Source organism: Cyphellophora attinorum, assembly GCF_001299255.1.
Source record: "Cyphellophora attinorum strain CBS 131958 chromosome Unknown Contig9, whole genome shotgun sequence".
In the NCBI taxonomy this organism is placed as follows: Eukaryota; Fungi; Ascomycota; class Eurotiomycetes; order Chaetothyriales; family Cyphellophoraceae; genus Cyphellophora; species Cyphellophora attinorum.
In genome coordinates this window covers 304,270-323,489 of record NW_017253237.1, presented here as the reverse complement: position 1 = coordinate 323,489, position 19,220 = coordinate 304,270, and the positions used below count along the sequence as shown (strand labels likewise).

The 19,220-nt window shown below is 53.6% G+C and overlaps 11 protein-coding genes across 11 annotated transcripts; 4 read left to right on the top strand and 7 right to left on the bottom strand.

Moving 5' to 3' along the window:
* Positions 1 to 319: 319 nt before the first annotated feature.
* Positions 320 to 2,606, top strand: AB675_9131 (uncharacterized protein; the record flags this gene model as incomplete). The annotated part of the gene is made up of 5 exons (XM_018149642.1): positions 320 to 335; positions 395 to 417; positions 509 to 859; positions 1,017 to 1,212; positions 1,264 to 2,606. 5 exons carry the CDS (start codon positions 320 to 322, stop codon positions 2,604 to 2,606), a joined length of 1,929 nt encoding a protein of 642 aa, XP_018001524.1.
* A 137-nt stretch (positions 2,607 to 2,743) lies between these two features.
* AB675_9130 (uncharacterized protein) lies at positions 2,744 to 3,712 on the bottom strand (the record flags this gene model as incomplete). Its single annotated transcript, XM_018149641.1, has 1 exon — positions 2,744 to 3,712. One exon carries the CDS (start codon positions 3,710 to 3,712, stop codon positions 2,744 to 2,746), a length of 969 nt encoding a protein of 322 aa, XP_018001336.1.
* Positions 3,713 to 4,538: 826 nt separating this feature from the next.
* Positions 4,539 to 5,883, bottom strand: AB675_9129 (CUE domain-containing protein 5; the record flags this gene model as incomplete). Its single annotated transcript, XM_018149639.1, has 3 exons — positions 4,539 to 5,197; positions 5,248 to 5,815; positions 5,863 to 5,883. The coding sequence occupies 3 exons, from the start codon at positions 5,881 to 5,883 to the stop codon at positions 4,539 to 4,541; spliced, it is 1,248 nt and encodes a 415-aa protein (XP_018001553.1).
* A 354-nt stretch (positions 5,884 to 6,237) lies between these two features.
* Positions 6,238 to 8,238, top strand: AB675_9128 (putative ATP-dependent RNA helicase DHX35; the record flags this gene model as incomplete). Its single annotated transcript, XM_018149638.1, has 1 exon — positions 6,238 to 8,238. The coding sequence occupies one exon, from the start codon at positions 6,238 to 6,240 to the stop codon at positions 8,236 to 8,238; it is 2,001 nt and encodes a 666-aa protein (XP_018001613.1).
* Positions 8,239 to 8,454: 216 nt separating this feature from the next.
* On the bottom strand, positions 8,455 to 10,290 carry AB675_9127 (uncharacterized protein; the record flags this gene model as incomplete). The annotated part of the gene is made up of 1 exon (XM_018149637.1): positions 8,455 to 10,290. The coding sequence occupies one exon, from the start codon at positions 10,288 to 10,290 to the stop codon at positions 8,455 to 8,457; it is 1,836 nt and encodes a 611-aa protein (XP_018001382.1).
* A 450-nt stretch (positions 10,291 to 10,740) lies between these two features.
* On the bottom strand, positions 10,741 to 11,400 carry AB675_9126 (uncharacterized protein; the record flags this gene model as incomplete). The annotated part of the gene is made up of 2 exons (XM_018149636.1): positions 10,741 to 10,911; positions 10,957 to 11,400. 2 exons carry the CDS (start codon positions 11,398 to 11,400, stop codon positions 10,741 to 10,743), a joined length of 615 nt encoding a protein of 204 aa, XP_018001439.1.
* Positions 11,401 to 11,791: 391 nt separating this feature from the next.
* AB675_9125 (uncharacterized protein) lies at positions 11,792 to 12,798 on the bottom strand (the record flags this gene model as incomplete). Its single annotated transcript, XM_018149635.1, has 4 exons — positions 11,792 to 12,130; positions 12,176 to 12,242; positions 12,291 to 12,394; positions 12,547 to 12,798. 4 exons carry the CDS (start codon positions 12,796 to 12,798, stop codon positions 11,792 to 11,794), a joined length of 762 nt encoding a protein of 253 aa, XP_018001436.1.
* Positions 12,799 to 13,143: 345 nt separating this feature from the next.
* AB675_9124 (uncharacterized protein) lies at positions 13,144 to 14,184 on the bottom strand (the record flags this gene model as incomplete). Its single annotated transcript, XM_018149634.1, has 1 exon — positions 13,144 to 14,184. One exon carries the CDS (start codon positions 14,182 to 14,184, stop codon positions 13,144 to 13,146), a length of 1,041 nt encoding a protein of 346 aa, XP_018001333.1.
* A 183-nt stretch (positions 14,185 to 14,367) lies between these two features.
* AB675_9123 (Adenylate kinase isoenzyme-like protein) lies at positions 14,368 to 14,942 on the top strand (the record flags this gene model as incomplete). Its single annotated transcript, XM_018149633.1, has 2 exons — positions 14,368 to 14,518; positions 14,584 to 14,942. The coding sequence occupies 2 exons, from the start codon at positions 14,368 to 14,370 to the stop codon at positions 14,940 to 14,942; spliced, it is 510 nt and encodes a 169-aa protein (XP_018001656.1).
* A 166-nt stretch (positions 14,943 to 15,108) lies between these two features.
* AB675_9122 (Inosine triphosphate pyrophosphatase) lies at positions 15,109 to 16,107 on the bottom strand (the record flags this gene model as incomplete). Its single annotated transcript, XM_018149632.1, has 5 exons — positions 15,109 to 15,186; positions 15,231 to 15,299; positions 15,399 to 15,642; positions 15,729 to 15,802; positions 15,910 to 16,107. The coding sequence occupies 5 exons, from the start codon at positions 16,105 to 16,107 to the stop codon at positions 15,109 to 15,111; spliced, it is 663 nt and encodes a 220-aa protein (XP_018001651.1).
* An 828-nt stretch (positions 16,108 to 16,935) lies between these two features.
* AB675_9121 (putative aspartokinase) lies at positions 16,936 to 18,602 on the top strand (the record flags this gene model as incomplete). Its single annotated transcript, XM_018149631.1, has 3 exons — positions 16,936 to 17,026; positions 17,074 to 18,450; positions 18,502 to 18,602. The coding sequence occupies 3 exons, from the start codon at positions 16,936 to 16,938 to the stop codon at positions 18,600 to 18,602; spliced, it is 1,569 nt and encodes a 522-aa protein (XP_018001492.1).
* Between the last annotated feature and the right edge of the window lie 618 nt (positions 18,603 to 19,220).

Sequence of the window (19,220 nt, the reverse complement as noted above, 5' to 3'; positions counted from 1 at the left end):
TATCCCCCGAGTACCAATGCGGCCTGGCAGGTGAACCTGTACACTTTTGCCAGCCAACAACGGCAAGACTTCGACTGCTGAGTGGCCTTGTCCTTGTCACACTGTATGCCACATTCCGCCTGCCAGTCCCTCCAGAGGGTTTCTGCAGATCAGACGCACGTCAGCGCGTGCCTACACGATAATTAGACGTTTGCATCTATCATTCTCTGTGCATCTGAGCACGTACCACAGCATTTGATGGTCGATGACTAGGGAACACAGCACCTGACCGACTCTGGGCGGGAGCCTTGGAAAAGACAACAGACCATAACAGGACAACATGGTCAGCTTAGTGCGTAAGTTCTTCTCGTGGCCAGAGAAATGCATCATGAACTGCTGACACGACACCTCAAAGCGCCGCCAGAAGTTGTTGCCACAGTAAGGATTCCTAGAGACCTGGATCGGGCAAGACATGCGTCTCTCTGCTCTGGTCCTCCCCGATACATGTCCATTCTAATAGGTGCGATAGTGGCCACGACCTAATTATGTGGATCCCGTGACCAGAGGAGATGGCTTGATCTACATGGGAATCATCCTCGGAGTATTCGGTATATTGGTCGTGTCTGCACGGCTATACTCCAGGCTCTTCATAACGAAGGCCCCAGGCATCGATGATGCGCTGATCATCTACGGACTCATTGCCGGAATCGTCCTGAACGCGCTGGTCATAGTAGGGAACACGCTCTACCATAGCGGAGTGCATGTGTGGGATGTGGAACTCAAACTCGCGAAGGGCCATCGACTCAACGTCTGGCTGGCTCAGTGGATGTATCTCACGGGCACAGGAGCCATCAAGATCTCGGTCCTTTTGTTCTATCGCGTGAGTTGCTTCCCAAACTTGTAACGGGAGCGGAGTGGGAAATGAAGGTCTTGGACTTCTCTCTGATGCCTTTGTCTCGCACTCCCGTTCCGTCTTTCCCTTCGACCCAGTCCTTCACTTCGGATTCACGTCACGATCAAGCTAACATAGAACGAAGCGACTAAGTGTTTCATTCAGCAAAGGCTTTCGATGGGCGACGTGGGTTGGTATCGGATACAACATCATTCAACTTACCGCCTTCGGTTTCTCGCTGCTCTTCGTCTGCGTTCCAGTGCAAGCCTACTGGCTGGCCTTCGACGTCAAATGGGCTTTGGCTAATAAGGGAAAGTACAAGTGTGTCAACGAAGGCTATGGTGAGTGCACTCCTCCCCATTCTTGGTCCTTGAAGCACTGACGAAACCTAGGCCTGACTCTCTCTGCTTGTTTCTCTGTGGTCGGAGATCTCTATGCGGCACTGCTTCCAACAATCCTGGTATCGCGACTTCAGATGCCGCGAAGACAGAAATATGCTGTTGCAGGGTTGTTTGCAGTCTGCTACATCGTAGTCGGCCTCGGAATTGGTCGCGTAGTCCTGCTAAATCGAGTCACTCTGAAGACGTACGACTTCACGTGGGAGCTGTGGGAGATGTGGATCTGGACGTTGCTGGAATTCTGGGTCGGGCTGTGCGCGGCCTCAGCGCCTGCCTTGAAGCCATTCTTCAAGCGATTCCTCATAGGACCCCTGTCCCACGTTATCGGAACGAATGGTAGTGGGGAGGATTCGGTCAAGAAACCGACCATTGGCGGGACGGGAATGCCCCCAATTCGACGTCGCAGCTGGAACTGTATCAGTCCATCAGAAGAAGCTAAGATGGCGACAACCGCGAACATCGAAGAACTACTCAAGCCGGTACCAATGAGCACGATAGCAGAGTCTCCGGAATGGTCTCCGGGTCATCATCTGGAACGTGGCGAGAACAATCCAGCAGCGCAGAATTGGCAGCGTACGTTGATGCGTTTTGATGATACTCCCATGATCAACGGGCACCAAAAACCTCTTCCTACTGTCAACCCACAACCGGCGAAGCATGATGACAGGGCTCATCTCGATCGATCCGACAGCACTCGGTCGGGCGGCAGATCAAGCATCGTCAATCTCGACCAGCATTATCAGAACCCAGCAAAGTCGTCTACGAATCCTGAGCGTCATCAACGCAAGGTCTCGCAGCACATTAGTACCCAATTGCGAAATCTTGATAGCACCCAGCTGAATGCAACGCCGCATCCCTTAAGGAGCAACCCAAGGTGGCATGCACCGCCTCCGGTTCCCTCTAATGCTCAACTACGCGATGAGTACGGCAGCCACGCTACGAAAGCCGGCGAGCATAGCACTGGAGCATCTGTTAACAACATCGCTGATTGCACTATGTGTGACGAATACTCTCTAGACTGCAACCACCGAAGCGGCAACGACGAAGGTAGGCGGAAAATAGCCCCGGGGAGAAGCCACAACACTCGGCAAGATCGCCAAATAAGCTGGATAACGATGGACGATGAGAATTCGAATGAACGAGAGCAGATTGCCCGAAGAGAGGAGGAGGCCAAGCGGACGATGAGATATGCTAGGCGAGGACTCAATGCCGTGTCTCTGCAAGCACCTCAGCTTGGGGGGAACGGTGACGAAGACCGCTACAATTCTGGTCGGAGAAGCCATGACGATGATCAGGACAGCCTTATCCTTCCGCATATGATGTTGCCTACCAGATGATTCACGAGGACTATGGAGATGTATGGACGACGCAAGCAGAATTGGGATGTTTCGGATCGACAGGACGATGTAAACAGTTTTCACGTGTACATGTATTGCAATGAATATTTGTGCCACTTCCAAGCCCCGGCCACGCACTATACTTGCGCCAGCGCCTTCTGCTCATCCATAAACTCCACATAATCCCTCACCGCCTGCTCGAAACTCGTATCAGGCTTATACCCCAGCCCCAGCGCCAACTTATTATCAAATTTCCACGCCCACGAATACAAAATCTTGCCCAGATCCTCATCGTCTACCTCCTTGATATACTTCAACTTATCCTCTCCACCCACCTTGGCCAACGCGTCCATCATATCCTGCACGGTCGCCAACAGGCCCGGCGCGTTCACCGTCCGCTTGTGACTCGGCAGGCAATCCCGAGGAAGTGTGAGCGCGTGCACGAGGTTGTTGATAAGTGTTTTGGGCGAGCACACCCAGCTTGGGAAGGAGCGGTCTTTGACTGGGACCACACATTCTTTGCCCTCGAGAGGCTCGCGGATGATGCCGCTGATGAAGCTGCTTGCTGCAGCGGTTGGCTTGCCTGGTCGTACGGAGATGGTTGGGAAGCGCAGCGAAAGTCCATCGATATACCCCTTCCGCGTCATGTCGTTGATTAGGATCTCACACATGAGTTTCTGCGCGCCGTAGCTTCCCTCTGGCGTGGGGAAGACGTCCTCGGTGATCGTGTCCGGGAAGGGGCGGCCGTACACTGCCTGCGAGGAAGAGAAGATCACTCTAATGCCGGGACACCTTTGGCGAATGGTCTCGAGCAGGATCTTGGTGGCTTCAAGATTGACCTTCAAGCCCAGGTCGAAGTTGGCTTCGCTGCCCGCGGACATGATGCCGTGGAACATGTAGATGGCATTGAGGTCGGATGTGATGACAGATTGGTCGGCGAGGAGGTCGGCTTTGACGACTGTTGCATTTTTGGGGTTTGCAGAGCCTTTAGGTATGGGGCATTCGATCACGTCGGTGAGCACGAGAGTATGTGAGGGATCTTCCAAGAGCTTGCGGGCGAGGAATTGCCCGATGAAGCCGCCGGCGCCAGTGATGAGGATTTTCATTTTGGTGTGTTATGTTAGTGTTGGTGTTGGTACTGGTATTGGCGGGGACGTATTAAGAGCAGAGACTTTCAGTCAGCAAGAGTCGGTGCCAGACGGTTCACGGCTAAAGCACAAGTTTACTATATACGAACCTTGAAAGCATCACCATCCTGGTGACGGGGTTTGTTCCGTCCTCATGCCGTGCCGTCGGTTTGGAGAACGGGGGGATTTACGAAAGTTTATGGGCATCATGGGGGTCGTGTGGGCGACAGGCTGTCGAAATAGCCTTCTCGCATCTGTTGCCGAGCCAAGACATTGGGGGCACGGAGCGTTCTCCGGCAAAAGCTCTTGCTATAGTTGCAACGGGTAGTTGATATTGGAGCACGCTGAGACATATATCACATAGGGCGTTCGAGCGCGTGGTCGACAGTCGACCTAACTGTCTTGGTGTCCTGGCTCTGCCAAGATAATTTTGACATTGACCGTGCCAGTCCCGATTTCCTCGGCTCCAAGGCTTGCAACCTACGTTTCGTATTGAGCATACGATCAAACCAGTGAATCGACTATGGCACCGGATATCTGGCAGATTCAAGCACTCTGTGCTCCTTAATATTCCCCTGAGCTCCAGTTGCAGACAGACCTCACAAAAATGCCAGTGGGTCTCACTCGTAGCTGAAGCACGGTGCATTCGACGCACAGCGCGAGCTGCACGAGTCCAATACGCCCGATGAGGGATCGCCTTGTGTCCACGACACGAAGCCCTTCATGAGATGCTTTGTTCGCATGTCCAACGTCTCTGAGGCGGGCTACGATCAATCTCACTCAAGAGACGTAATCACCAAGGAGATCATTTGGCACCATCCTTCTTCGTAGCAGCCTCATCGACTTTGGCCTCCGGGGAAGCATCGTCATCCTGGAGAGTGATCGGCTTGGCATCTTTCTCTTCATCACTGTCTCCGAGGCTGAAGGGGTCATTGTCAACAGGAGAGGGCTCGACTTGCGAAAGTGGCTGCCACTTGCTCTGCTTCGCTGCAGAGGTCGGTGCCTGCGTAGTGGATGCTGCGGTCTTGTCGCCGGTGTACATATCACCAATCTCTTCAGGTGGTCCATCCTGGAAGGACACTTTGCGTCCACTTCCTGTAGGAGACTTTCTTGGGAGACCGTCCGACCTGAACAGATTCGGATTGGCCAGAGGTCTGCTGGATGTGCGTGGAGGTGCCTCGCCGTCTCGCAGTCCGAGTTTCGAGAAATCATCTCCAATGACCTGTGGGTCGGCGTCATATCTCGACATGTCTGCGCTTCTTCTCATCTCTGCAGACTGACGACCTTGCGGCTGACTTCCTGTCCGACTATATGGCTGGCTCTGACGTGGAGGAGGCTGGTTGTAATCTTGGTCTTCGTCCTCGCCGTCCAGCTTTTTCTTGAATGAAGTGATCCAGCTGTTGACGGTCTTTTGTGTCTCGAAGAAGCCTTGGCGAATGTTGTCCCTGATCTCCGGCAGGTCATCTGTGATGCGATCGTCAGATACAAGCGCCAGGTCGTGGCAATTCACTCACCATCTATAAAACTTCTCCACGGAGCGTCGTCTGGGTTAGGATTCGAACCTGGCCGGCCAACTCTCGAGCCTTGAAGGTGTTCATTGTAGCCTCTGCCACTAGACTGCCTAGGCGCGGCGTTGCTGTAGTGTTCTTGTAATTGTCTCGCATATTGTTCGTCGGCGTCCATTTGGTTTTGCGGTGCTTGAGCCGGACGTGGTGGACGTGGAGGCTGAGCCGGGGGGTCTGGTTCTCGAGCAGCATCGGGATCTGACATGCCCAGCAGAGCGTTGAAAGCAGGTTCGACTTGGCCGCCACTGGCAGTTAGGACAGCCTTGATAACACTGGCATCGATGCCAGGGAACGCCTCTCGCAACGTGGTCTCGGCTTGCTCTCGAGCGCTGACTGGGCGAGGTGGTTTCGCTGGAGGAACCTCATCTTTTGGCGGTGGATGCGGTGCGCCTTCGGACTTCATGCCTGTAGGAGTGGACAGACCACCTTCTTGATCGCTGTCGAAGTCTAAAGGGCGTGCTGTGGTAGGAGATTCGGGGGGACCATCAGATGGTTTCAGAGGAGAGACCGGGGATGCCTAGACAAATTAGTGAAAGGACCAGAGGTGATTGTGGGGATACTGACTGGCTCTTTTTTGCTGTCCATGGTGAGAATGCTGTCCTTTGGCAAGTGACTTCGTCTGTATCAGTATAACGTGAACACTGGTACTATAGATACAACGCTGCGGAGGCCTTCAACTGCCTCGCCAAAGTCTGGGCATATGACGACTGAAACCGTTTCAGCCACTATCGAAGGATAGCTGTGGCTCATGTGGCGCAGTACTGTTTCTTCTTGCAACGGCTTGTACGAAACCAACTTGAATACTCCTGTCGTCGTCGTTGGCAGAGCAGGTGGAGCAAGTGAAGCATTTCAATGCATATGGTGCGTAATGGAGCTACCTGACACCTGGCAAATTTGATTCCGGAGCTCTTCTCGGCCGCCGGAAGGCGCCAGCTCAACATGGACACTGGAGAGATACTCGACTTCCTGCAGAAGCCCGCGGCGTTGCTGCCAATCACCCAGCACAGGGACAGCATCTTGTACACCATTGAGACAACGCATGTCACGATTATCGTCGGTGAGACAGGGAGTGGCAAGACCACGCAGATCCCTCAATTCCTGGAACAGGCAGGTTGGTGCAACGATGGGAAGGTCATCGCCATCACCCAGCCTCGGCGTCTTGCTGCGACCTCTGTCGCTGCTAGGGTGGCGAGCGAGATGAGAACAAGTCTGGGTGATCGAGTTGGGTACTCTATTCGCTTCGAAGACCTCACATCTGCCACAACAAGAATCAAGTTTTTGACTGACGGAATGCTGCTGAGAGAAGCCCTTGTTGATCCACTTCTCTCACGCTATTCAGTCGTAATGGTGGATGAGGCTCATGAGAGATCACTGAGCTCTGACGTGCTCCTTGGTCTGCTGAAGAAGATTAAGAAGAAGCGACCAGAGCTACGCATCATCATAAGCTCGGCAACGTTGGACGCTCATCAGGTAGCAGCATTCTTCGAGGACGAAGAGGCTCCAGTCGAGTCCAAGACTTCGAAGCAATGCCAAATTGTCAAGATCGATGGTCGTAGTTATCCTGTTGATGTGATGTACAGTACGAAGCCGGTCGAAGATTATGTCGAAGCAGCCGTCAATACCGCTTTTGATATCCACACCAGCGAGAGAGGCTTAGGTGACATTCTGGTCTTTCTCGCTGGTCGAGCAGAGATCGACAGCGCTATTCAGAAGCTGTCAGAGCGTGCTGCTACGCTACCACCCAATGGACTTGCTCTGCAACCAATCCCACTTTATGCCGGACTCACCACAGCCGAACAGATGTATGCTTTCAGTCCCGCAGCAGAGAGGACACGCAAGTGTGTCATTGCGACCAACATCGCCGAAGCATCGGTCACAGTTCCTGGCATCGTCTACGTAATCGACTGTGGGTTTGTCAAACTCAGGACATACTCACCCGTCACTGGAATAGATGCACTGACTGTTGCACCGGTGTCTCAGGCAAGCGCGACGCAGCGTGCAGGCCGAGCTGGAAGAACGCAGCCAGGCAAGTGTTTCAGACTATACACGCGAGCTGCTTACTCTTCTCTCGCAGCTACGACCTCACCTGAGATTCAGCGCTCCAACCTGGCACCCTTGGTACTGCAGCTCAAAGCTCTTGGTATCGACAACGTCGCCCGGTTCCCGTTTCTATCTCCTCCGCCAGCTCAGTTGATGATTCGAGCCATGGAGCTGTTGTTCTCCCTCGGCGCAGTAGACGACTACGCCAAGCTGACACATCCCATGGGCACGCGTATGGCAGAGCTTGCGGTACCGCCGATGATGGCAAAGTGCTTGCTTGCTGCATCCGATCCGAAGCATTTCGACTGTCAGTCCGAGCTTCTTGCCATTGCTGCCATGACCTCAATTCAAGGCGATGTCTGGTTCCATCACGAGGGCCAGAAGAAGGCAATGGAGATGTCGAGACGGAAGTTTGCAGCAGAGGAGGGCGACCACCTCACCCTGCTCAACGTGTACCAGGCTTTCGTCACCAAGGGCAAAAAGGAAGCACAGTGGTCTCGCAACAATCATCTCAATCATAAGTCGATGACACGCGCTGTCAGCATCAGAGCACAACTTAGGAGGTATCTTGAGCGACTCGGGCTTCCCGTTGACGATGCATCGACATCGACATCGACATCGCGCACCTCCGGTGCTGACAAAACCAGAGCAATCCTCAAGTGCTTGACGACTGGCTTCTTTAGCCAAGCAGCAAGAATGCAGCCAGATGGGACATTCAAGACCTTTTCTGGAGGCGTCACGCTTCACGCGCACCCTACGAGCTTAATGTTCAACCGCAAAGCTGACTACGTTATCTTCAACGAGCTTCTGGAAAGCGGTGACAAGGTTTTCATCAAAAACATCAGCAAAATCGAGAAGAGCTGGTTGCTTGAATTGAGCGGCGGTTATTACAAGACTTGACCAAGCATCTCAGCCATCGACGTGAGGCTGGCCTTGCTCCCGACAGTGTCCAGAAGACTGTGTGGAATTGGGGACCCATATACGCTTGGCCATGAATTTCAAGCTTGGCGCATCACGGACTCCCGATGCTCGACTCGATGGTGCAAGACTCCACCAGACACTTCAACAGGATGGCATCTATCTGATGTTCAAGAGCCAAACCTCGACTCGAGTTCGTCACGCTCGAGCCGCCGTAGCAATGATGGAGGACCACCCAAGATCATCAAATTCGCCACTCGATTCCGTCGACCCCTGATGATCCTGAGTCCACCACAAGTTCTTGAGGTATGGCAAGGCTATTGCTTTACCTTTGAGAACACCTAACATCCACTTCATCTCTCGCTGCCACCAGGGAAAGTTCTTTATGACATCAACCGCTATGCCCAGTGGAGTAATGACACAAGACCACCCCAGGCTCTTCATTTCAGGACGGGAACAGTATTGCACAGACTGGCAAATATTGCGCACCGGAGTCATGAAATCAGCTCTGTGCTCCAAGGGTGGCAGTGTCGAGATGTCGAACCGGACAAGGCACTCCACCCCCGGCTCGCCGCCACATGGGCAGTTTGGTGGGCAGTCCACCGCGATGCCTTTCAGGAGTGCTGGTGGCGCTCGATTGCCCAAGCTCTTGACCGCTTTGCGATCCACCGGAAGTGTCTGCAGAACCTGATAGAGCAAGAACATGCCGTTGTACACCACCACCAACAAGCTCCAGTAGCTCATAAGCGTGATCGCCACGCTCAAGTTCAAAAATTCGAACTTGACCGGAAACAAATCTGCGTACTCCTTATCCCGATGCTCTTCATCCACAAGCACCGGCCAGAATAAAACACCACCATGAGCCTCCTTCAAGCCCTCCAACCACATCTCCAACTCCGCCTCCGTCTTCCAGCAGTACTCCAGCACGCTCAACGCAATACACAGACTCCTGACCGGCTTTGCCCGTTGCATCACGTCCGTCTGCGCCAAAACATCCGGCGTCAGTGCAATGAAATCCCAAATCTCCTCTCCCTTTCCTTTGCGATATCCCTCGCTCCCCTCCCACGGTATCGTGCACCACTCTTTCTCCGCTAAAAAGCAACCCGCTTCATGCTGTTCCAGCGCTCTCAGGATCCCGCCATTCCGAAACGCCACGAATAAAGAATGTGCGAAAGCTTCGCGATGCGCTGCAGGACCCCGTAGCTGCACCAACCGCGCTGCACCGTTCTGATGCGCTAGATAGCCTACGCGGCTTCCGGCAGGGCACTCGAGCAGCTCGTACAGCGCGAGGACTAGACATGCGGCGAGTGTGGTGTCCTCGTACATCTCTGCTGGCGACCACAGGGCGCGCTGGAGATGCCAGAGGCCGGTGGTGTATGCTGAGAGGGATTGTTGGCGGAAGACCATTCCATCGTGGGCGTGTGCGAGGGTCGTGCCTGAGACATGCTCGAGAGTGCCAGCGCGGTCCTGAGCAAGGCGTGAGAGGTGCGAGAGGGTGAGCGCGTCGATTGCCGAGGCGAGGCAAGGAGGGTAGTATGAGAGAAGGGCGAGGTGGTTGATCCATGGGAGTGGAGCTGGGCCGTAGTTTGCGGGGCAAGGAAAGGTGGTGTCGAGGTACAGGGCGAGGAGTTGTTGGCGATGGGACGGAAGTGCGGAGATAGATGTTGGGGAGGAGACGGTCAGGCTTCTGGGAGAGAAGTGGACTTTCCTGTGTTGAGTGGGCTTCTGTTTGCGCTTCCAGAAGGGGCTGTTGCACTTTGCTAGAGGTGCCGGCTCTACGGGCAAGCTTGCTGGCTCGTTGTCATCATAGGATCCATCTGAAGGGGACGCTTTGCTCGAATCAGGCTGCTTCTGTTGATGAAAGGTCCCCGGATGGCGGATTTGATTGACGAAGAAGACTCGTTCGCGCTGGTAGCCACTGCAGAAGCGATTCGATTTGATGCAATTAGCGCATTGTGGGCGCTCGAGGCTGCATTTGATCCTTCGTGCCTTACATGTTCCGCATGCCTTCGAACGGCCGGCGACGCCGACCATGTTGTTGACTCAATGCTGAATGCTGCTAAGCGCAAGGTACACGTACTGAGGAGAACATGAAAATGGAGGCATTCCGCGAGGACGTTGTGCCGAAGATGTGAAGATTCTCGAAAAAGCAGACATGCTGGCTTATGAACGTACCCAAGCGAGTACGCAGCTCCAACTTCGGCAACCTGGTGGTCCCGAATCCAGCCTTGTCGTTGCCTTGTTGTAGGAATTCACGCTGGACTAGACGAGGAAGCTAGACCGGTTTGGAGCACAATTCGCGAATACGAGGCACGTAAATTGCCGGGTCATGTTCACGGAGAGAGGTATAGGTCATGATTTACTATCGTTGCAAGCACAGCTCTTCCGTTCCGCAAGTCAATCCACAGACTCTCCCGTCCTTGGTGCTCGGCTGGCTCGGTCGAGTCTGGACATGCGGATCACATGATCATCGCCAGCTAGGTTTCACCGTGTACCAGCATTGCCATTCAGCAAAGGGAAAAACTCGTCGCCTGCTGCAACGAAGTCGGCAAGTAATTTGGCCCACGACGAAGCGATCGCAGGGCGGTACTTGTTCATTGAGGCATTATTGTCGCAGGCAATCTTGAAGACATCTGCCAAGATATGAAAGACTTCCTGCACGGGGTTAGAGAACATCGAGAATGAGCTCAAGAGACTGACCTCAGCGATGTTAGACTTGGGCTGGTTGGATGTCGGAAGAAGTTCCAGCTCATTCAGATGGATCGGTTTAATGACCACCGATTCGAGACCAAAAACCCCGCTGTCAAAAACAGCATTGAGGTCGGACACAATCTGCTCATTGAATCTCCACAGAGTTTTGTTCGTAACGTCGACGAACTTTTCGGCCGCTTCAAGAAGCTGACCGACGTGACGAGTTCCGAGTTCGGCGACGAAGGCGTTGATGGTATCAATGAATCGGCCGCAAAGGTCGGATATTTTTGTTGAGCTTGTCACACAACTGCCAATGGAAATGGTGTTGTCGTCCACCATCGGCTGCTTGTTCAGCCAGGAAAGCTTTGTCTCATCACTCTCCTGCCTCCAGTCGCCTGGAATGGGAGTTGTCACCAATGAAGTTGGGGTCACGGGCGAAGCTGGCGTGCTCATCGCATTGCTTGCGGCTCAGTCGCAGAACAGGTAGGAGTAGAGTCCGAGACGGCATACCACTCGGAAGTGTTCTCAACTTTGTGGCACTGAGATGATATTCTATCAGTGGCAAGGTCTGTGCATTGAAGGCGGTGTGCACGTCCCCCATCAGATCCCAGGACACCATAATGCGGGCCATATTCTCCGCAAGGCGTCGGAATGACCTCCTCACATTGGAAGATTCGTGAGCCAAAGACTTGGGTAGGCAGGAGTTGGAACAGCGGCTTGCCCACAGGTCAATGTCGAAGTTGTTGAATATCACTTTTATTCTACCGGGTCTGCATCAATGCATGCCTTGCCTAAGGTACTTAGAGGATCCTAAGTTTGGCTGGGTACCGGAATCTCTCTCGACTCAGATATACTGCCATGCTCCAACGTGTGTGACATTGGTTGTCAACGCAATGAACTCGATGCAATCGGCCACGCTATCAGAGGGCACCATAGGATTGGTAATATTTTCCATTGCCAACATGACCAGCCAGGCTCTCTCGGCGCGGGGACAGGCCATCAAAGCGTATGCACCAAATGCCCAAGATGCTGGCCGCAGCTCCCCGTACAGCCCGCCTGCGTATTCGTACTCGAAAGGACAACGTTCGCTGGGGTTGGGTGATCCATTGCTGTGTGCGTGGGTGAAATAGATCTGCCCACGCTCGTTGGCGTGCATACCTTGACCGCCCGGGACCATAACGGCCTGCTCGAGTCAGCCGTTGCAATCTAGCACAAGTGGACGACGTACCAGATCGCATGGCCGGACTGCTGTCGTATTCATCGTGCCACAGGTACCAACATCAGTGTAGGGGCAGCTGTTGTCGCTCAGTCCGAGTTCCGCATGGCTTTGTCTTGGGACTTACTAGGTTGCTGGTGCTCCCCCGAGCCAGAACTTAGTGCTTGCCGCCTCCATACTGAGCCCATCGATAGGGGTACCTGGATTATATGCTCGGACGAGGTAGCCCAACTGCTACTGCTTAGCACTGCGTCCAGGAGGAGTACGATTCGAGAGTCAGAGTGGATTTTGCAGAAGGTGTACGTGGTGATGTCGGTGGGGTCTTCTGCGTTCATGTTCACGCTTGCCCTCGCTGATTGTGCGAGCTTTGCTCAATTACTCACCGTGTCATTAGATGGCGGCTCTGTTGACGCTATGGTACAGCTATTTGGCTCAGTCGGAGTCGGAACAGGCACCGTGGCGGTCAGACTCGTAATAGTCCTCGTCGCAGTCACAGTCGTGACGGTCGGCGACATGATCTGAGAGGTAATGGTCCATGTTGTGGTCAGAGTGGTCTCCAGATCCCGGACGTTTGCGTCAGGGGCAGCCGTGACTACGGAGACCAGACACAAGACAAAGAGCGTCAGAAATGACATAATGGCGAGCTGAGGTCGTGTTGAATACATCGGGTGATGGCTGACGAGAGTGATCGTCTAAGGTGCGCAGCAGGAGAGCATGGACACAAAGTGAGGTTTTAGACTGCCCTCGCGGCTGCCAATCTGTGCTGCCATTCTCCACGCTGCCATTCAGGGCACACCTGCACCTGCCCGATTTCATAACTCCTCGTCCCGCAAGACTCATCGCGCGTGAGTTTGCCCTTCCCGTCACTGTAACCTCCGCAACACCTACAGGTGTGCTAGGCAGATATTTTGACGTTGATCTTATGTCAGGCTATCGTCGTCCTCGATCTTCCAAATTTTCAGTGATACGGCGCGCAGGAGTCACCTTGCTGTCGGGCGCATCGCAAAGTGAAGCTTCTTCCTATTTACTTGCCAACCGATCCAGGCGAGCCCTTGCAGCAAAGAGTCAGACAGGTCGTCAAGCTTTGGCGAGCTGCTTAGCTTGTTCCTTCCCTTTACGCGCCCGATTTTGTCGAGGAAGTCTTCTTTCAATGCTCTTGCCTGATGAGCGTAAGTCAAATTGTATCCGGCAGTCGTAGCATCACCCAGGATGCGTCCGACCAGATCGATCTTGTACTTCTTCATTGCAGCACTGCTGGGTCTTGCCGCTGTGGTGGACGTGTCTTGGTTTTGAGACAGCCAGTACCTGTTTACCATGGCTGGCTGGACCGGAATTACGATAGCATTGTGCTTCTCCTGCTTGGCTAGAGTGTGAAGAGTCGCATATAGCATGAACTCAAACATCCCAACACGGAGCGTCCACTCCTGCACAGCTGGGCCACCTCCTGAACGGAACCGTTGTCGTTCTATCAACACGTGCGTGGGATTATGTTGCTGCAGAATTTCAGAGATGAAGCCATGAGCTCGCTCAGCATAGATTGTCGGGCTGAAGTCTTCTTTAGCAAGTACCGGCTTGAGTGCTTCCATTGCCTGACCCGAACGAGCCACCTTCCCATAGTCTGGGGAGGGGGCGTTCTCACGACCAGTCATATCTATCCTTCGCCATGCGTCTACCTTGACCTTCATTCGATGCCGCCCTTCCAAGGCTCCAGTAGTGTCCAGCTTAGCTTGAAGGTTGCAATAGGCAAGATTTCGTACGCCCATATCTATACTGATGATGCTCAAGTTCTGACCGTGAGTATCATTTCCGCCTTCGAGGCCCACCAGAGCGTCCTTCAGCCCATCGACAAGCGACTGCTTCGTCCCAGAGCAGCTTGTCCCACATTCAACGGCAGTCTGGCGTAGTTCATCGTTCTTCTTGCTGAGCAGCCACTCATTCTTGACGGGTCCAGCGGCATGCTTGCTCGCAGATCGCAACTGAGTGATTGATCTGACCAGATGAGGTCGCAAACGCCTCAACATAGGGTCGTTGCACACATTCGTGACGAGCAGTGAACAACAGAGGGATGGACGCGTTGAAGGCTCTCGAGCACGCGTTGAAAGTCTTAATTCCTCCTAAGTCCTGCAGATCTTTTCGAATGCGGGGACCAAAATATTTCTGAACAATTCGCCGACCACTTCGTTGCTGTTGAAGCTACAGCCAACATGCGGTCTCTGCCAAATATCATCATCACCGGCACGCCCGGCGTCGGCAAGACCACGACCATCACCGAACTACTCAACCTAGCACAATCCGCCGAACCGCCCATACCACTCAAGCACCTCTCCATCAACGACATCGTCAAGTCACGAGACTGTCACGAGGGCTACGATGAAGACCTGCAGACCTACATCTCGACGATGACAAGCTGATGGACGAAGTCGAGAAAGAAATCTCGGACGGCGAGGGCGAAGGCGGGTTCATCATTGACTGGCACTCTACCGCGGGCTTTGCTGTGCGATGGGTTGATCTGGTGCTGGTCGTCCGGTGCGCGGCGACTGATGTGTTGTACGACCGCTTGAGCAAGCGAGGATACAAGGAAGAGAAGATACAGGAGAATATGGATGCGGAGATCTTTGGGGTCGTGTTGGAGGAGGCGAAGGAGGGGTGGGAGGAGGAACAGGTCATTGAGTTGAGCAGTGTTAATGCTGAGGACGTTGAGACTAACGCTGAGCGGATATTGTCCTGGATCAAGACGTGGGTCTTGAATCAGCAACATGAGTCTAAGGAGTCTGGCTGAGGTCTGAGCATGGCTGTAAAAGAGCCCACAGATCATGATTCCGACATCTCCTGAGGCAGCTGACACCCTGCACCAGAGATAGAGGGCTCTGAGGGCAGACGGAGAACACTCCCACTGCAGCCACACGAAAGAGCACCGCTTCAAGCTCGTGGAGCAGCTATGGCCTCTACAGAGTCTCCACATCGCCTCCGGCTAGCCAGCTCTTCAGCTTGGCAAGTGCCTTACCACGGTGTGAGATTGCGTTCTGCATATGAAAAGATGTACGAATCAGCTCAGATGTCTACTTACCGCAACGTAGGTGATATCACTCCCACGCCCAGCAGCGTCTGCCAGGCCGAGGCTTTGCAGAATCTCCAGCTGCGGTGGATCTCAGCGAGTCGGTAGCAGCAGAGCGTCGACCATGGAAAGAACGTTCACCAGCGGCTTGAAGTCCAGGAGTGCAGGGGATGGACTCACCTTGTGGTTTTTGTCCATCTCAGCATACGTCTCGCCCTCGTACTCGAAACAAGCGTCCCAACCAAAGACTCTGGGACCGCGAGCGGGCACGATCTTTCCTTGGGTCTTGCCTTGGAAGAGGATTGGCTCCTGACCTGGACCGGCGCAATAACCGAAGGTGCAGACAGTCGTTGCAGTCTTGTCCGGATAGGCAGCGAGCAGATTATTGAGGCCGTCATGGCCGAGGGCAGAGAGAAAGTGTTTTCTGTGAGACAGCTTCAGCAACGGCGTTTGTGCTGATGATGGCGGCCGTTTGAAGGTGTTTCCAACAGCGGATGCGGTGGGACTCACATGTACGGGCCTGGAAGACCCTTCAGACTCGTGAATTCGAGTGCTGTATCTTCTGTCAAGACTGGTCCACCGACCTGAAATAGTTAATATCATCAATGGACATCACGCTCTCGCTGTCGCTGTCCTTTCTCAAAATCCATTTGCAAGTCCTCCAAAATCCACACAGGGGCCAGAAACTCACCACCGCAGCAGCCCGTCTGCATTTGTCTCTCGCAATTTCCTCAATGCTCCCCTGTATCTCATCGCCGGGCACGTCCCGACTCTCCAGTTCCAGCCCAGGTATCGAGGACAATATTGCCTTGACCTCAGCTAGCTTATTTGCATTGCCAGTTATGAAGTTTAGATGGCTTGGTCGAGCACCTGGTTGGTCCTCTGCCATTGCGACAATCGATGCTGAGTGGGCGAGGTGTCGATTACGGAGGATCAGTGTGATGAAGAAGGCGGCGAATTTGCCATGAAAAGATAACGGGAGTGGATGGGCTCTACGTACTTACCCAGGTCGGCAAGTGACTGATAATTGGTAGTATTCTCGTGTGGTAATACTAGCCATTGTCCGCAGCAGATGTCTTCGTACAATCGCTTGATTAAATCTCAATACGTGCGACGATGGGATCCGAGTCACAAATGGCAGTTTTTACACGTCTACCAATGCTGCATTTTACCCACGACCTGCCGTCTCAGCTCATACGGTTGTTGCCAGATCCAGGCGTTATTCTCCAGCGCCCTCCCTGGACATGGTGTCTGATATTGTAGGTTCCCCGGCCGCTGTGGCGTAGGTCTGCCATGGGGTAAACGACGCGAGCGACGGCATCGCTGTGTCTCTTTCACTACTGATCCAGAAGCGACGACTGCAGTGCTCACTGCAGCGCCCGCATACTCGAGAAGACCTTCCTCTTAGACACAGGAGCAGTGCCTGGACTACGGGGCGGCCAATCGGCATCATCTCAGCAGCCAGGGCAGCAGTCCCACATTGAAATTCTTGTTAGCGGGGCAATGGGCACATTTTCAGGGCGAAGCCCACACAGTCATAACTCTAAGTATTTACTGCAGCAAACGCTGGACTCGAAACTGTCCATCGTGTTCTACGTCTTGTTTGCTTCCAGCTGGTCAGCGAACTCGAACGAGCGGTAGGAATGCTGCTGAGAAAGACTCACACACTATTCGAAGACCTTGACTTCGTGTCCTCTCCGCTCGCTCTATCCTGACGATGACTTCTACGCCAGCTGAGAATGGCTGTCAAACACCACCGAGATCTGTCCCGACATCGGGCACAAATACAAATATCCTCAAGTTTGGAGGTGCGCTGCGTGAACATTTCTACGCAAACGTCGCTGACACGAAGTAGGAACCAGTGTGGGCAAGTTTCCGCACGCTATAGTCAATGTCGTCAAGCAAAGTCAGCAGGAAAGCGACGTTGCCATCGTCTGCTCTGCCAGGTCGAGCAGCACCAAAGCCGCTGGGACTACGAATCGCCTGCTTCGCGCCGCCACAGATGCAGAGCATCATCGTCCGTACGCCCATCTCATTGATGCCGTCAGGACCGATCACCTGCAGGCTGCGCAGGACCACGTCAAAGACGCCGAGATTTGCTCGAGGTTGAAGCAGGAGATTGAAGAAGAATGTACACTTGTGCTCCGCATTCTCGAGGCTGCGCAGACTCTGGGCGAGACTAGTCCACGTTCTCGTGATAAGGTCATGAGTGTGGGCGAAAAGCTGAGCTGTCGTTACATGACTGCTCTGCTTCAGGATGCCGGTGTAGATGCTGAGTACATCGATGTGGCCGAGGTGGTCGACTTCAAAGTTCCTCACAGCTTGGACCAGGAGTTCTACGACAATGTTGCTGTGGCTCTCGCGAAGCGGCTGGGGAACATGCACGGCAAAGTGCCTGTCATCACAGGCTACTTTGGCTCGATCCCACGAGGGCTTCTCTCCACAGTCGGCCGTGGCTACACTGACCTCTGCGCTGCCCTCGTGGCAGTCGGCATACGGGCGAAAGAGTTACAGATCTGGAAGGAGGTAGACGGCATCTTCACTGCTGACCCGCGGAAAGTGCCAACAGCTCAATTGATTCCTCAGATCACACCTGCCGAGGCCGCCGAGCTAACCTTCTACGGGTCTGAGGTGATCCATCCCTCGACCATGGACCAGGTGATACGAGCGCGAATTCCCATTCGCATCAAGAACGTCGTCAATCCTCGAGGTGGAGGCACAATCATTTACCCAGATGCCCCAGTGGTCCGTGGCTACGATTCTCCCAAATACTCGCCCAGGCTCTTCCGCTCCCGCAGCTCAAGCGTCCAATCGCACAAAGTCGGACCGAAGCGACCAACAGCCGTTACGCTGAAGCACAAGATCCTGGTCATGAACATCCACTCGAATAAACGCTCTCTTTCACATGGCTTCTTCGCTGGCATATTCTCCACACTTGACAAATGGCGTCTGTCAGTGGATGTCATCTCGACAAGTGAGGTCAATATCTCCTTGGCTTTGCATTCAGAAGCACCGCTGTATACGGGAGGCGGTGACAACGAATACGAAATTGTGGACCACGATCTGCGTGGCGCAATCGAGGAATTGCGTCAATTTGGAGCTGTCGACATTGTTCCCGATATGGCCATCGTGAGCTTGGTAGGCAAGCAGATGAAGAACATGATGGGCATTGCGGGCAAGATGTTCTCCACGCTGGGTGAGCACAACATCAATATTGAGATGATCTCGCAAGGTATGTTCTCTATACTTCATATCATTATATGGTTTTGCTGACAGTCTCTAGGTGCCAGCGAAATCAATATCTCTTGCGTTATTGAAGAGAGGGATGCGGACAGAGCACTCAATACTCTGCATACCAATTTGTTCACCTTCCTGGATCCTTGAGCGAGTTGGATTTGCCAATAGTGGATTTGGTTGACACACTAGATGCGCCCTGCTGCAGCTGCCCTCGGACTGGAGACGCAGCCGAGGACAATGAGAAACATTGGCAAGATCTCCGGTGGTGCCTTCCGGAGGCAATGTGCAATTTAAAGGGCCCCTAGACGACCTGCACAAGAGAACCGAATTATCTTAAAGTTGTAGATGTATTGAGGTAATGAGAGCCGTCAGATGTTCAGACACTCCACAATATGGCTATAGTGACGAACTTGTGATGGGCATTGAATATGCCAATATGTCATTACAGGGTTGTGCGTTCAGTTTCTGGGCAGACTCTGCCGCACCCAAATTTGCCCTCAAAGTTATTCCTGCACGACGGTCAGTAATACGGCTGTGACGGCAGAGCAGCTGCAACAGGAAGCTGGCAGACCGGGCACAATCACAGGGATGTACCGGCTGACAACTGCGACAGAGTTGCTCGCAAGGCTTGTAGAAACCGGTCGTGAACTGGTCGCGTTGCTTGCCGCCTCATGTGGCGCAACCTCTGGTCCAACGGCGGCATTTGATAAGCAGGTCTCGATTGACGATGGAGAATGAAGATCCAATCAGCGAGACAGGCGGCAC